Source organism: Cupressus sempervirens, chromosome 4, assembly GCF_028749045.1.
Source record: "Cupressus sempervirens isolate cs-2001-9-10 chromosome 4, ASM2874904v1, whole genome shotgun sequence".
Lineage (NCBI taxonomy): Eukaryota > Viridiplantae > Streptophyta > Pinopsida > Cupressales > Cupressaceae > Cupressus > Cupressus sempervirens.
The window spans coordinates 470438164-470453662 of NC_143121.1; the positions used below are offsets into that span (position 1 = coordinate 470438164).

The window sequence follows — 15499 nt, forward strand, 5'->3', positions numbered from 1 at the left end:
AATAATAATATGATAGATGGTGCTTCAATTAACTATGGTAGTTGGGAATTTGCATGGTCTGCAATGGCCGGTAGAAAGCTTTTATTGTTTTCAGTACAAGCTTTGATTGCGAAAAGTTTGGTGGTAGAAATTATGATCTACTAGCATCACCCAATGATGCAGAGATAAATGCAACGGAAGCAAACACAACCGCAATAGGAACCAGCACCAACAAGAGATAGATTATAAAATTCTTCTATTTAATTTATCAAATGAATAGTACATACACTAGCTCTCCTGCAGATTTCTTCTCTCTGTAACCTCTATCCAGAAACTTTGCTCTCAAGCTTGACCTAAACCTAAACCTAAAACTCTATTTATACCTGCTAAGATAATCTACGAAACCTTCTAGATTATTACAATATAGAAAATTCTAGATTAATATAGAATAGGGAAGAATGACCCCACAATGGTCTGAACAAATTCTAAGAAAATATCTTATGGTAATGACAAAATTGAGATAATTTTCTCAAATCGGCTCGTGCATAAATTATGTCCAAAATTCTTTATGTGGGTGCTCTTGCACCACCCAGCTCATCTGATTTAACATTGATAGAAATGGAATTTATTTGCGATTGGTGGAAGGAGGAATATGTTGAGGAAGTGCCAAACTCTCATTTCCACAAGGCAAGGAAAAGTTGAATTGAAATAAATGACCCTACCAAACCTCTGCTTTTACTTTTTGCATGTTGCCCCTGCCTTATTTCATGAGCTTGACCGCACGCTCTCTTGTCTTGGATCCCAACTTCACCGCACATGCATATCGAATATGCCAAAGTCTCTTTAGCTTTCACATCTTCTTTCTTACTTTTATTCCTGAAAACGATCTTAACTATTGTAGACGTAGATAACACGAAAAACATAGCGAGTAAAGAATAGGAATTTACTGAGAAAATTTGGGCCCCGTTTGTTTGCTGGAATTAACCTGGAATAGGGAAACGAGAATAGAAAATTTGGAATAAATCTATTCCAATTTTGGCCCAAAATGAGAATAAATCGAATTCCAAAAAAAAATTAGAATTCTATTTATTCTCATTTTGGGCCAAAATTGGAATAGATTTATTCCAAATTTCCTATTCCTGTTTCCTATTCTAGGTTAATTCCAGCAAAGAAACGGAGCTTGAGGAAAAAGAAACATAGATTGGTATGAGGAAAAGTTGAGGAAGGACCACCTGTCTAATCAAATGTGCTTTCTTCTTTTTATCTTTGATTTGGCGGAGATATTCTCTTTAGCTTTTGAATTGTCTCTTTTCTCATTTTCTAAAGGAGGATAGTGAACAGAGAAGTCGTTGCTGTTATAAATGCATAATTGTGTGAATGCCCATTCTCACATCAAAGCCAAGCTGATCGAGTCTGTTGTTTTTTCCTGTGTGCCGTGTGCTGAGTGACTTTATTTTTACTAGTGTTTAGGCGATTGTGTTTTGTGTGCATTGAAACTTGAGAGAGGAAATTTTCGTGTTCAATCTCATTTTTGTTTTGGCAATTTTGTTTTGTGTGCATAGAATTCTTAGGTTCAATCTCAGTTTTGTACGATGGCCTCTGTAATTGGAGAAGCTTTTCTAGGAAAAGCTTGTGAGATGGTCCTTGACATGGTCGTTCGTAGAATGACTGAGGAGGCAAATCTTGTGGTTAATTTCAGAAACGACTTCAGATGGTTAAACAAGAAACTCACACATGTCAAAGGGTTTCTGAAAGATGTTGATCACCAGTCTCGATATAAGGAGGATGTGAGAGAATGGCTGGAGGAGATTCGCGTTATTTCCCTTCTTGCAGAGGACATTGTTGAGGAATGTGTTGTGGATTCTCTCTATGGAAATAACAGCGCTCAATCTTGTGGATTGAGATGTAAGGAGTCCATTTATCGGTATAAGATGGGGCGGAGAATAAAGGACATCAAGGACCGCATCAGATCTGTTATTGAGGAGGGAAAGGAGCTGAAGCTATTGCATCAAGTGTCTGCCCCAAATGAAGATATTGCATCATCCTCTACATCTCATATTAGTGCAGAGTGGAAGAGATCTAGCGCTCTGCCCAGAGTTTCTGTAGGAATAGACTCCAAAATTGATGAAATGTTGAGATTGTTGGACGAGAATGCCGCTCCAGTTGTTGCGGTGGTTGGGATGGGAGGGATGGGGAAAACCCATCTTATTCAGCATGTTTACAACAGGATCAAAGAAAGGTATGAGAAATCTATATGGCTTTCAGTCTCTCAAACTTATTCTGTTTTCAAATTACAGAAAGATTTAGTCTTTCAGTTAGATAAAAATCTACATGAGCAGATTAAGTGTAGTGATATAAGTGAGGAGACATTAGCTTCTGAGATTCGTGAGAGCTTGCAAGATAAAAGTTGCCTGGTAGTGTTAGATGATTTGTGGAGGGCTGGCGGGGAAGACGATTTGTTAGCTAGACTTGGCCCCCCACTAGGAAAGAATAGCCCGTGCAAGATTGTGGTGAGTACAAGAAGCAGAGAGGTTTGTAGAAATTTGAATGCTGAAATATATGCGATGCACTGCTTGTCAGACGAAGACAGTTGGATGCTGTTTTGTGTGTATGTATTTGAGGGATCTGAGGAAATAGGACGGCCACAACAACAACATCTGGAAGGGTTGGGCCGTCAGATTGTAGGGGAATGTGGAAATTTGCCATTGGCTATTAAAACAATAGCCGCATCTCTGGCAAAGAGCAGAGTGCCATGGGAATCTAAGCTGCAGCTCTGGGAGTCCAAGCTGCAGCAGCTCCAAGGGATTCAAGGGATTGCCAATGTCGATCCCATCATGCCTATTCTCCGACTCAGTTACGATGCCTTGCCCGCTCTTCTTAAACAGTGCTTTGCTTATCTTTCCTTCTTTCCCGAAGATGAGGAGATAGATCCTGAGTATATGGTGAGTTTGTGGATAGCGGAAGGGTTCATCCCAGCAGGAGAAGGCCAACAAGAAGCGGCATGGGACTGTTTGTATCAACTTGCCAATCTGTGTCTGCTTCAACTATCGGAAGATTTTCAGTTTCATTATGATATGAGGTGGCCAAATGTATGTCGGTTAACCAAACACTGTAGAGTACACGATTTGCTGCTGGATTTGGCCATAAATGTGTCAAGACAAAATAAGTGTGTTTTTTCTATTGAGGAAGCCTCCATAGATGCAAGTGCCAACTGGTGTAGGATTTCATTAGCCAAGAAAGATATAAACAGCCATGACATCTCAGAGAGACACCCTGTTTGTCTGCGCACATTCTCATTGTCTCAGAATCGGGGGATCACAAACATTTCAGCAGACTTGTTTAACGCAATGAGAGGACTGCGTGTTCTCGATTTGAGCAGCACACAGATCGGTGCATTGCCAGAGAGCATTGGAAAGATGAAACTCCTCAAAGTCTTGAATATAGAGGATACAAATATTGTCCGGGTACCAGAGTGCGTGAGACATTTGAAAAGTCTCCGCTTCCTGACTCTGCAAAGAAATGGATACGAGGAATTGCCAGCGTGGATAAGTGAACTTAAATGCCTTGAGCATTTACAATGTGAGGGTGCAAGTATAATGCCAAGCGGAATATCACAGCTGGCCTCTTTGAGGGTGCTGAGATCTGATCGGTTGCATCTCTTTTCTGAAGGTGAGGGAAAATTGATGAGGGTAGAGGATCTTGCCAAGATGACTCAGCTTCAGGAACTATGTTTAGGTTACAGATGTGAAAGGGAGCGGCAAGGGGTTGCAGAACGGATCCTTCCACGGCTGGTCAAGATGCGCCGTCTAGATATCTGCAATCACGAATTGATGCTAGAGGAGCTTCCGGAGAAGATGGTAGCCATGAAACATCTGGAAAGTCTTAGACTAGCGATGTTTGTTGTGCCAAGTTGGATATCTGGTCTGGCAAATCTCAGGGAACTCAATGTATACGTTTGTGATTGTGGTGATTATTCGGAGTGGCATAGAATGGCCAACCTAGTGAGCTTGAGGGTGGTTCATGACGTAAGGTGTAGAGAATTGCCAGAGTCATTTGGAAAGGCAGGAGGGTTTCCACAGCTCCGTTTCTTGAGAATAGAAACTTTCGATGACTTAGAGGAGGTTTCAGAATGGGAGGAAGGGGCCATGGCATGTCTCGAGGAGCTGGTTCTAGTTGAGTGTCCCAAAGTGAAGAAAGTGGGAGAGGGATTAAAGCATTTGAAAAGACTCAATCTCTTTTCTTATGAAGCCGTCTTTGAAACCAATGAAGCCAATAAAAAATTCGAAGAAGGTGGAGAACTTCGGCATAAAATCAAATCTATAAATCCTCAAGTAAATATTGTAACCCAGGGTTGAAATATACTCTTAAGCTGTAAGTCATTTATTTTTAAGAATATAATGAAATATATTCTTAAATTGTTCATTTATTTAATTTTAGATAATTAATGAATTGGAAAATAAATTTTCAAAATAAAATTTAACATATATAATCAATATTTAATTGATTAGGAAAGGAACATAAATTAATAATTATAAATTTTATTTTACAAAAGTTGAATTCTATAGATTGAAGCATATAACTCTTAAACTAATGATGAAGTATGATTATTGGAGATTTGTATAAGTGATTAGATAAAATAAAGAAAAATATTTGGGATGACTCTTTGGAAAATTGAAATTAATAAAAAATGAAAAAATATATGTAGGTCAATTTTAAGTGGCTCTCTTTTCATACAATCTTATCAATTTTAGTTGTGGTACATTACAAATATTTTGAGACATGATTGATTAAATTTCTAAATTATGCACTTGTAAAATAAGCTAAAAGAACATGGAAAATATAGTTTTGAATTCTGCATAGACATATAAGCTTATTAGAAAGTGAGAAATATAGGCTTATTACAAATCCATTCAAGTCATAAAAGTGACAAGAATGAAATACAAAGTTCCCACAATTTTTTTTGCTTGTGCAAATACTTCATTTCTATATAAAGCTTTCATTATATATTTGCTTCTACTATTTTATCAAGCATTTCTTATGTTATAAAAAATATTCCCGTTTGACTCATATTTCATAAGAAACCATTCATTCATGGAAGCATATAAAGAATGGCCAAGTATCACATCGATCCCTCACTTATAGGGAACATCTTGAATTTTCTTAATTCGACATAAGTCCAAACTTTATTCAATAACATGCTTATTGTGTATTATATACACTAGTACATTAGGCCTCCATTTTCGACCAAAATTTTTGATGACAAACCAATTTGTCTCGTCAAAATCACTTTTTTTTATAAATATGATCCCAATAAAATCTCAAAATTTTGACGACACTTAAGTATTTTTGTCAAAATTTCGATGACACTTAAGTTTATTGTCAAAATTTTGATGTTGTCAGAATATAAACAAAAAAAAAGAAAAGTGAAATACTTCATTTTGTTTTGGGTAGATTGTGGGTAGGAGGGTTTAGCTACGGGTGCATGCCAATCAGGTAAGGGATTTTTTCGTGGCTCCTAGTCAAGACACCCTAATCTATGATTGAACAGAGTAGGGGTAATTTGAAATAAGGGGCGCATGCGCCAAAGTTCCTGCCTTCATGATTTTATGGTTGATTGAAGTAGGTTTTGGTTAAAATATAATGTATTTAATTTAATAAAATAACAAATAAATAGTAATGAAAAATATAATATTATAGTGCTAAACTAAATTAAATTACAGAGTATAGTTAGTATATTATTAAATTATATAACTGCAATGATATATATCAATTAAAATAGTAAAAGAATATATAAATAAACATTATAATATCATGCTAAATTAAAATTAGATGACATCCTAAAAAACATTTATCATACCAAAGATATTTATCAACTAATTATATATAAGATATAGATAAAATTATATAATTTTTTTAATAAAAGAGTTAAATTGATTAATTTTGATTATTAAATTGTTTGATATATCTTGTTTAAGCGATAAATTCATCTAATTGAAGACGTTGAAAAATATTCTGTAATACTGTAGAAATATATGAAACCCTCTCTCTCATATCCCTAACCTGTGACCTTTGATGGGAGTATAGAATTAGTGGTGAACGTTTCATGAAGAGGGCGTGCAAACTGTTTGACATAATGTTTTCACCTTCAATCCGAGTAAAGACAGAGCACGTGAAATAACCAATCAATAGACAAAGCATGTGAACTATTTCACAAAATGTCTGGAGAGTCGGAGTGATCTGTGGGTTGGGAGTTTAGAGTCTTGGAGAGTATGTGCAATCTGTTCTTCACCTCCAGCTCCTGCGTAAGTGAGATCACGCTACCTGAATCCTCATTTGCATACCTTTTCCACCTCATAATGTGAGAAGAATTGCAGATATGGTAAAATCCAGGGAGCTTGGTGAAGTAATTCAAAATCTTGGAGAGTTGAAAGATGACCCACACCTTTCCCAGCCGTGACACATAGAAAGATTATTTGATGAATGAAAATGAGTACGTCCTGGTATGCCTAAGGTCAATGCAAAGTAATGAATTGAATGTTCATGTGAGAATACATCATTCAAAAGGCAAGATGTCAAAACCTTTGAGCAACACGATGGAGACATAAGATAAAATGATGATTGTGTGATATCTTCGTTACATACCCGTGGCCATAGATGTTCATCAGATTGCCTCAAAAAGGGAATCATGAGCAATGATAGAGCATTCTATATAGAAAATTTAGAGTCCAAATCATTGTTCCATAATCCAAGTTCTATTTCAACCTGCGACATTTTAAAACCAGTAAAAAAAAAAACACTACCAAAAGGGGATTATTTAACTAGCAAAGGGAGGGGATGCGAGTGTTGATTGGATTAACAATTCTAAGATTGCATACACTATTTGCAACTCAAGAAAATAGGCATATATGTGTGTGTCTAATATTTCAAGAGAATCTGCCAGGGAATGTATGCAAACTATTGGTCTAAATGCTCCTATATAATTGTAAAAATGTTCCTAATTTTAAGAATAACAATGCATATACATATTATATTTTGAACATCATTAAGAATAGATCATCAAACTAACCACTTTACAATTGGTGCTTTGAATAATTTATAGATATTTTAAGACACGTATGATGTTGTGCTTTCATTGATATAAGAAGGCTTAGTTGAGTCTTTAAAAAAAATTCAAATTTTTTTTAATCTATTAACAATAACACATTACTTAGAGTAGATTTATTCTTCAAATTCTTTGGGGTGTTCCTTTAACATCTTTGACAACTCATCTTTTTCTTTGGGCTTTAGATCACTTTTAAAATCTTTTGAAATGTTCAGTGATGACCATATACGCTTATTGGTTCTTTGAAGAAAGTTGTGAAAGTTCATTACCACCACCTATCATTAGCATTGACAATTGTTGACTATTTCAACAAGTTTTCAAACATGCCACTGAGAATTTAGGATATTAAATTTTTTTTTTCCAACTATATCTTTCTCTCCAATTTCCTATATGTATCAAGAATGTGCATCTAAATGACCTTCATATATATATAGACTTCACATATATTCATTGAATCACATGATCTTAAATATATTGAATATTATGCCAAAGTTCAAATTTCGACTAGTTTAGAATTGGGACCAAAACATGCCAAATATGACACCTTGAACCATATGACATTTGTATTATTAACTCTATATGAAGGTTAGTGCAAGAAGTTGGGTCTCACTTTTGGCCAAAAAGTGAAAGTGTTTTTCCTGTTTTTGAAATATATTGTCAATTGATGCCAAAATTTGAGACATTTAGAGATTAAATATAAAAAAACCTTATGAAATAAAAATTATAGTGCCTGGGATCTTCTTTTGAGTATGTAATTTATTTGTATATCCATATGATAGATTTTTTTTGGTATGGATATTTAAAAATCATTTTTTCAAAATGCCTATTTTAGGAGCATACCATGCTCATGTACTGACACCATAATTTGACACAACTAAATGAATTTTTGCGAATCCTTTTAAACAAAGTTACCTGACACACCAAAGATTAATGAGAATGTTTTTCTTGAATTTTTTAATGAATATTTTAAAATTAATTTTCAATTGACAATTAAGCTAATTTCTAAACCTCTCATGTATGAATGCCATAATTTAATTAATTAATTTATTATTATTTTTTTTTTTATAACTTTAAAATAATTGTGTGAGGATTGATGACATGCAAATTAATTTACAAAATATGAAAAATTTAAAAAGTTGTTAAAGTTTTAGTGAATGTCACTAGTTAATGTTTAAGAGATACTTTTGATTAATAAATAATGGAAAAATAGCAAATGAACTCATAACACTACAAAATTTACATTTTTGAAATTAGAATAGTAAGACCTATAATGGGTTTTTTTTTTGTCAAAAAATTCAATGGGGATGACCATATAAAAATAATGACAATCCTTGAAATTGTCGATTAAATGCCTTAGAGAAAATGGTTCATAAAGGTATAGGCTATGCCTTCCCCAAGACAAAACCCCATGCAAATTCACGGCCATTCCAAATTCTCGCTCATGTCACTAGAATCAGGCACTTGATTTGTAATTCAAAAATCGAGTGCCCAATTTGGTTTTAGCCATTAATCGAATAAAAATCAGGTGCTTGATTGTTTAAAAATTGGGCACCCAATTTTTAAATAATCAAGTATCCAATTCTAATCTACCCATTGGTCCCCAAAAGATGCCCCACAGACCAATTTTCAATGATTGCAATGATTGAATAACAATTTCTATCCGCAACAGTGAATTTCTATCATAGTTATTCTATTTTCTTGTCTTCTTCTACAATTTGCAAGATGTTGATTTGAATTCAAAACTAGTGCAAACATGGGATCAAAACAACAAAAAAAGAAGAATATAAAAGTTTTGACAAATGAGGAGATTGCAACAAATAAAGAGAATGAAGCACAATGCCAATGAGAGAGAAGACAAAGAATTAGATAATTGAGCAATGTTTCAAAGAAGAAAGACATTGAGGATACCACGATGGATGAAGACTCTGAAGAAGAGAACCCAATACAAGGAGATTCAGGTGCACATTCTAATCAAACATTCAATACAAGTCTCTCTCCAAATTTTCAATTTTTTTCTCATGATGAAATTGGTAATTTTTTAGAAGCGGGTTACAATTTAAACGATTTAGATTTTTTTCATAAGAATAGATTGTCAAACGATCATGCACAACAAACTCTAATGGAAATGCATGCCCCCAAATAAATACCAAGAAAAATTGAAAATGAGATTCAAATTTCAAATAACAGTGAAAATGAAATGCCAATTGAAAATAACAATTGTATGAATGTAGACATAGAAACACTAATTACTGAACAAACATGTCAGAACGATACTAAAGTGCCTAAACATAAATTTCATTTTCCTAATGATGTGCTAGATAATCTTGAGGGATCAGTTTTATGGAGACAAATGAGGACACATGTTGAGATAATGGGTGTTGCACACATTGCATAATATTGTTATTTTATTATTTTATTTTATTATGTAATGTTGTGCCTAGATGGACGTGCAACATGTAAAGATTCCCATGGAATGTTCTTGATGAGTTGTATTGTAACATTGTGAAAATATTTTATGTAATTATTTAATATTGGGAGAAAAGAATTAAATGCCCAATATTAAATGTGGGGTCAGTGGGTTAGGTAGCACATGGTTTTAGCACATGGTTTATGTAATACCACTTGGTGGTTTTGTGGGACTTGCTACTATATAAGCAACCACAAGGGTAGTTGTTGTAGAGTGAGAGAGAGTGACAAGAAGAAGACAAAAGGCAAGAGTCGAGCGGGACAAGGCTTGACAGGTTAGCCAAGGGAGCATTTGTGAAGGTTGGAAGCATGGCATGGGATGTGTGGATTTATGCTTGTTCACATAGTTTGCTCGGTTGTGGCTATGGCCATGAAGGCTTCCATGGTTGTATGGCAATGGTATTTTTTGCTGAATAATACATGATGATGGATGCTTTTGGAGGCTGGGTTTTTCCCTCAATGAGGGTTTCCCAGGGTATATCTTGCATCACAATTTTGTGGGTATGTTGTCTATTCTCTTGTATGTGGATTTTAATTCCGTGTTTATTTTAGATTTATTATGGGTTATGTGGAAACGGTTATATTCTTTATTGCCAAGTTTCCTTACAAGTGGTATCAGAGCTATGGTTTTATTGTTTGTAACCCTAGATTGAATCCATGGGAATGCATGAGAGGATAAAAGAAAGGGCAAGATATATGAATAATTATTGCAGATCTGAGGGCTTTGGGTTTGCTATTATGATGGGATGTTAAAATATTTTGGGCATGTGAAATTGTTGGAGAAAAGGATTTTTCGAATGTTTCATTCAAATGAGGGTTTTGGGGGGTAGCATGCAGAAATGACCTCCTAGGTAAAAACAGACCTCACCATTGGATCAAGGTCAACATTTTCATAAATTTTGATATATAATATGCTCTAGTTTGGCCATGTTCAGAGGAAATAAAAGAGTTTTTTAGTTTCAGCCCATGATGGCCGTCAAATTTAATCCCGTCGGAATTTTTGTCACTGAAAAAATTAAAAATGAAAAATCGTACTGAAAATGGTAAAAAGACTGTCTTAGTAAAATGGCCATAACTTTCTCTCAGAATATCGGATTTCAGAGTTCTTATAGGCGTTGGAAAGCTAATTCAGAGCACTACAACATGGCATTGGTTTGTTTCTATGATTTTGAAATTTTGTTAGGTTTTAAGAGCCCTAAAGTCAGATGTTGTTTATTTTGAGCACGGATTAGGGCATAACTTGGGCATACGGAGTCGGATTTTGGACTTCGAGTAGTCAACGGAAAGCTCTTGGAGAGCTCTACAAATTGGTTCAAATTTGGTGCAGGTTTGGCATGATTTATTTGTTGATATATTTATCTGAACGGTTTATGGTATATATTTTGACTATGGTAACATTGTGAGTTTATGGCATTGGAGATTTAAGTTTTGATGTCATTGTATACTCAGTTCATATTTTAGATTGGTCTCATGATGATATGGTTATTAGTGTTTGGTTTGGATATGCATGATGACTTGTTGGGTCTACAAGTTGTGCAGTGTTGTAAGCAGTCTATACTTACAGGTTGCATTTATAGCTTGGTTATGGGTTGTCTTTGCCCATTGATCTTTCATTATTGATGCATATTCAGATTGGTGGCTTGGATTTGGGTTGTCTATGCCCTAAGTCACATGATTTTATCTTCATGTAGAAAGGATGAGATGTTGTTACCAGGTACAGTCATGGTGGAGGATTGTGGTTGACTATTTTATGCTGACAGGTTGGACACTTTGAGAGCCAGATGCTCAGTTCATGGATGTGATCATGGTGTCATGGATTTTGGCATGACATGATTGGTTATACAGGTACATCCTTGATGTTCATTAGCTTGGATTTTTTGACTTTGTTATGGTGGTATATCTTCTTGGTTGAGGATCATGGTTATTTAGTTTCTTTTGAGGAGCTCATGATGTGCACTTTGAGTTCTTTGATGGTTTGATGCCTTGGTTGATTCTCATGGTTAGAGGATGGATTTGTTCATCATGATGTCATGGATAGCTTGGATACACAGTTTAGTGGGAGCTTGTGACAATGATGGGGTGACAGTGCAGGATTAGTTCCTGGGTTGGTTTGGATCTTCAAGTAGGAGATGCATTATATGATGCCATAGGTGGCTTGGTACCACGGTTGAGTGGGAGTTGGTGGCATTGATATATTTATTGAATGTTTGCAGATGTTGAAGGTTTGTCTTAGATCCTGTTGCTGCAGAAGTGTCTTTGACATTTGCATGGTGCACTTTTTATCTTCATGGTGTTTGAAGATGGTTAGATCTTGAGGACTCATGGAGTTCTTGGTTATCTTCATGGTGTGTGGAGATGGTTCTTCCTAGTATGTGGAGATGGTTTTCTTCATGGTGTGTGGAGATGGTTGCATCTTGAGGACTCATAGGGTTCTTGGCAAAGGTGTGGTTTATGCTTTTATTTGGCATGTTATCCTTGGTATGAGGATGGTTTCATTATTATGTCATGGTGTACTCTTGATACGCGTTTAGAGTTATGACATGTTATGGTATGTTCATGTGGAGCATGTTATCTCTTTTGAGATGGTAAGATCATGTTGTCATGTTTATGTTCCTGAGGCCATGGTTGAAACTTTGACATTGATCTTGGTTTAGTTTCTTAGTATTGAGTACACTGATCATAAGCTAGATACTTCATGATATTGCTATGTTGCATTTGGAGTTGGCATGGATTGATTGGTTACAGGTGCTCATGGATACTTAGAGACGGTGGTGACGCTGATTTCTCTTGGATTAGAGAAGTATTTGTTGGGACGGTTGATTGTTTCAGCAGGAAGTCCGAGGGGCAGTCACCTGATATGGACTTGAGAGGAGATTGTTCTTAGATGAGTCTTGGTTGGAGACTTGGGTATCTTGATGAGCATTCTCATTCCCCACTCTTGGTCTACTCGGTGGTTTGCTACTTGAGAGGTATAGCCCATTTTTTTTTCGGTTGCATTATATTTATGCTTGTCTTTCATGGATATGGATCTTGAGCTATGGTACATGAGTTAGTTCTGGAGGGTTCATTTGAGAGATGGTTTAGCATTGGTTATCTCCATGTGCATATGTTGTTATGTTGGTTGAGTTTGGGAGATGGTTTTATATTGGGCATTTTCCTTGGATTAGGAATGGTTATTCCTTGATTTAGGAATGGTTTTATTGAGTTTGATCTTCTTGTGAGAGGCTTACATCCATGATTAGTTATATTGTATGGTTTGGGTGTTGTTGAGGCTTCTTGTTGGGGTTTTATGGAGGAGATCATACTTGCACAGTTTACATCTAGAGGTGTGTGTAGAAGGACATGATACAGGTTATGATTTGCATGGTTTCTCTTGGTCTTGGTTATCTTCCTGGATGTTCAGTTTTGCTTACATTGGATTTGAGATTGGTTGGAGATTGTGATCACTGGTTTGTGCTCATGTATGTCATGTGAGAGATGGCATGGTTATTCCTTTATCTCTTTCCTTTGTTGGTTGTGGAGAATTTGGGAGAGCATTGAAGACTTGTTATGAGAATTTTTCCTACAGGGTATTAGTTTATGTATTGTGGACGTCCTTGACACTACATGGATTCACTTCTTTGAGATGTGTTGAGTGGATTGGTTATAGATTTGACATTATCTTTTGCAGTGGGAGCTTCTTGGTATATATGTGGCAGGTATTGCTCTTGAGGCTTGTGATTGCAGGTTGTAGATTGGATATGTCGGTAATATGAGATTCACTTGTTATACCTTTGAGGTATGGATAGTTGGATGGGTTTGGCACTTTGCTGTGGGTGCTATTTTAGCTATGGATATTTTGACAACTACGGATACATGTGATTACCTTTGGATCAGATTTTTTTTGTGCTTGGAATTTCAATTGGTACAGGATTTTATGATCTTCTAATGCAACAGGTTGGGTGGTTTTCTCTTTGGATGGCTTCTATGTATGTCCAGTGGGAGTGGCATAATAGGAGGTGAGATCATTCATGTTTGAGATGCTGGATACTTTGATTTTGTCGCGGCTACCAGGATGGAGCACTTGGTGTATTTTGATCCATGATGGTGGATGTGCTAGGAGGGATTGTTCCCTTGTTCATTTTGTGTGGCTACGGATTGACCCTATGCAATGTATACAACAAGTGGGAGATTGTTGAGATAATGGGTGTTGCACACATTGCATAATATTGTTATTTTATTATTTTATTTTATTACGTAATGTTGTGCCTAGATGGACGTGCAACATGTAAAGATTCCCATGGAATGTTCTTGATGAGTTGTATTATAACATTGTGAAAATATTTTATGTAATTATTTAATATTGGGGGAAAAGAATTAAATGCCCAATATTAAATGTGGGGTCAGTGGGTTAGGTAGCACATGGTTTATGTAATACCACTTGGTGGTTTTGTGGGACTTGCTACTATATAAGTAGCCACAAGGGTAGTTGTTGTAGAGTGAGAGAGAGTGACAAGAAGAAGACAAAAGGCAAGAGTCGAGCGGGACAAAGCTTGACAGGTTAGCCAAGGGAGCATTTGTGAAGGTTGGAAGCATGGCATGGGATGTGTGGATTTATGCTTGTTCACATAGTTTGCTCGATTGTGGCTATGGCCATGAAGGCTTCCATGGTTGTATGGCAATGGTATTTTTTGCTGAATAATACATGATGATGGATGCTTTTGGAGGCTGGGTTTTTCCCTCAATGAGGGTTTCCCAGGGTATATCTTGCGTCACAATTTTGTGGGTATGTTGTCTATTCTCTTGCATGTGGATTTTAATTCCGTGTTTATTTTAGATTTATTATGGGTTATGTGGAAACGGTTATATTCTTTATTGCCAAGTTTCCTTACAACACATGCTATAATAGATTATATAGACATTTTTTTATAATAAGAAATTTGGGTTTCAATGTCAGTTGATGATGCCATTAATTAAGATGTCTAAAATGCGAAAAGTAATGAAAAGGTTAGGAATGTATGCAAAACCCAAGAATACAAATTAGTCTTTAAAACAAGTCGTATCCACTGTTGCTAGTGTCTTTGATGTTATCAAAAAGAGAAGTTGCTCTAAAGATAAGAATGCACCACAATGACCAATAACAACAACTTTAGTTAACAAATAAACAACTGACAAAAGATTTATTAGCAACATTAGTGGATATCTTAATGTGAATCGTAAGACTTTAGAAGGAGCTATAAAGAGAAGGGTTAACTTTGAATGTGATCCAACAAATATTTTGTGGACTTTTAGTGGTAGACTCTCGAGATGTGCTATGAAACTTACTAGTGAAGTTAAAAGATTGGTTGAGTTTTTTTAGCATAATAATACAAGAGTATCACCTAATTCAAGAGATGTTCTGAAATTGAGAGTTGACTCAAAAATATGTGATCCACATCCTAAACACCTTTAGAACATGACTCAAACTGAATTATTTAGAAAATTTGTAGATGGTAAGGTGTTAACTATTACCATTAGTCAAAGATTTTTTGAAAAGTTTAAACTATGGTATGTAAGGACTAACAAGGAAAGAATCACATGTTGTAAAACTCATTTTCAATTTCATTACCATTATGATGTATTTTGATCTATAGGTGGTACCATGCATAGTAAAGAAACATTGCAGGAATGTGGTATAAAAATACCACCTCAAACTATAAAGGATTTCATATCAGGTTTGTTTTGTAAGCCACCTAATGATCAATACTTTCTTTTCAATGCATGTCTTTCTAGTACACTACTAAATTTGACCTCATTTTTCTACCAAAATTTTCGACCATGAACTTAAAAAGTTTAGATTGGTTGGAATGTAGAAGGCAAAAATTTCTTTTTTTTACATCTAAGCCCCGTGTTGGTCGAAATTTTGACCAACACATGTAGGTCGAAATGGGTTGGTCTAAATTTCAACCAACACGGGGAGATGTTAAAAAAAAA

At 35.5% G+C, this 15499-nt stretch overlaps 1 protein-coding gene across 1 annotated transcript; it reads left to right on the plus strand.

Annotated features, from left to right (window-relative positions):
* Nucleotides 1-1571: 1571 nt before the first annotated feature.
* Nucleotides 1572-4334, plus strand: LOC149562005 (disease resistance RPP13-like protein 4). The gene has a single exon (XM_089823854.1). It carries the CDS (start codon nucleotides 1572-1574, stop codon nucleotides 4332-4334), a length of 2763 nt encoding a protein of 920 aa, XP_089679980.1.
* Nucleotides 4335-15499: the final 11165 nt, after the last annotated feature.

What these genes read in the sequence shown, in the direction of transcription:
- LOC149562005 (XM_089823854.1), top strand. Translation starts at nt 1,572, where the DNA reads ATGGCCTCTGTAATTGGAGAAGCTTTTCTAGGAAAAGCTTGTGAGATG.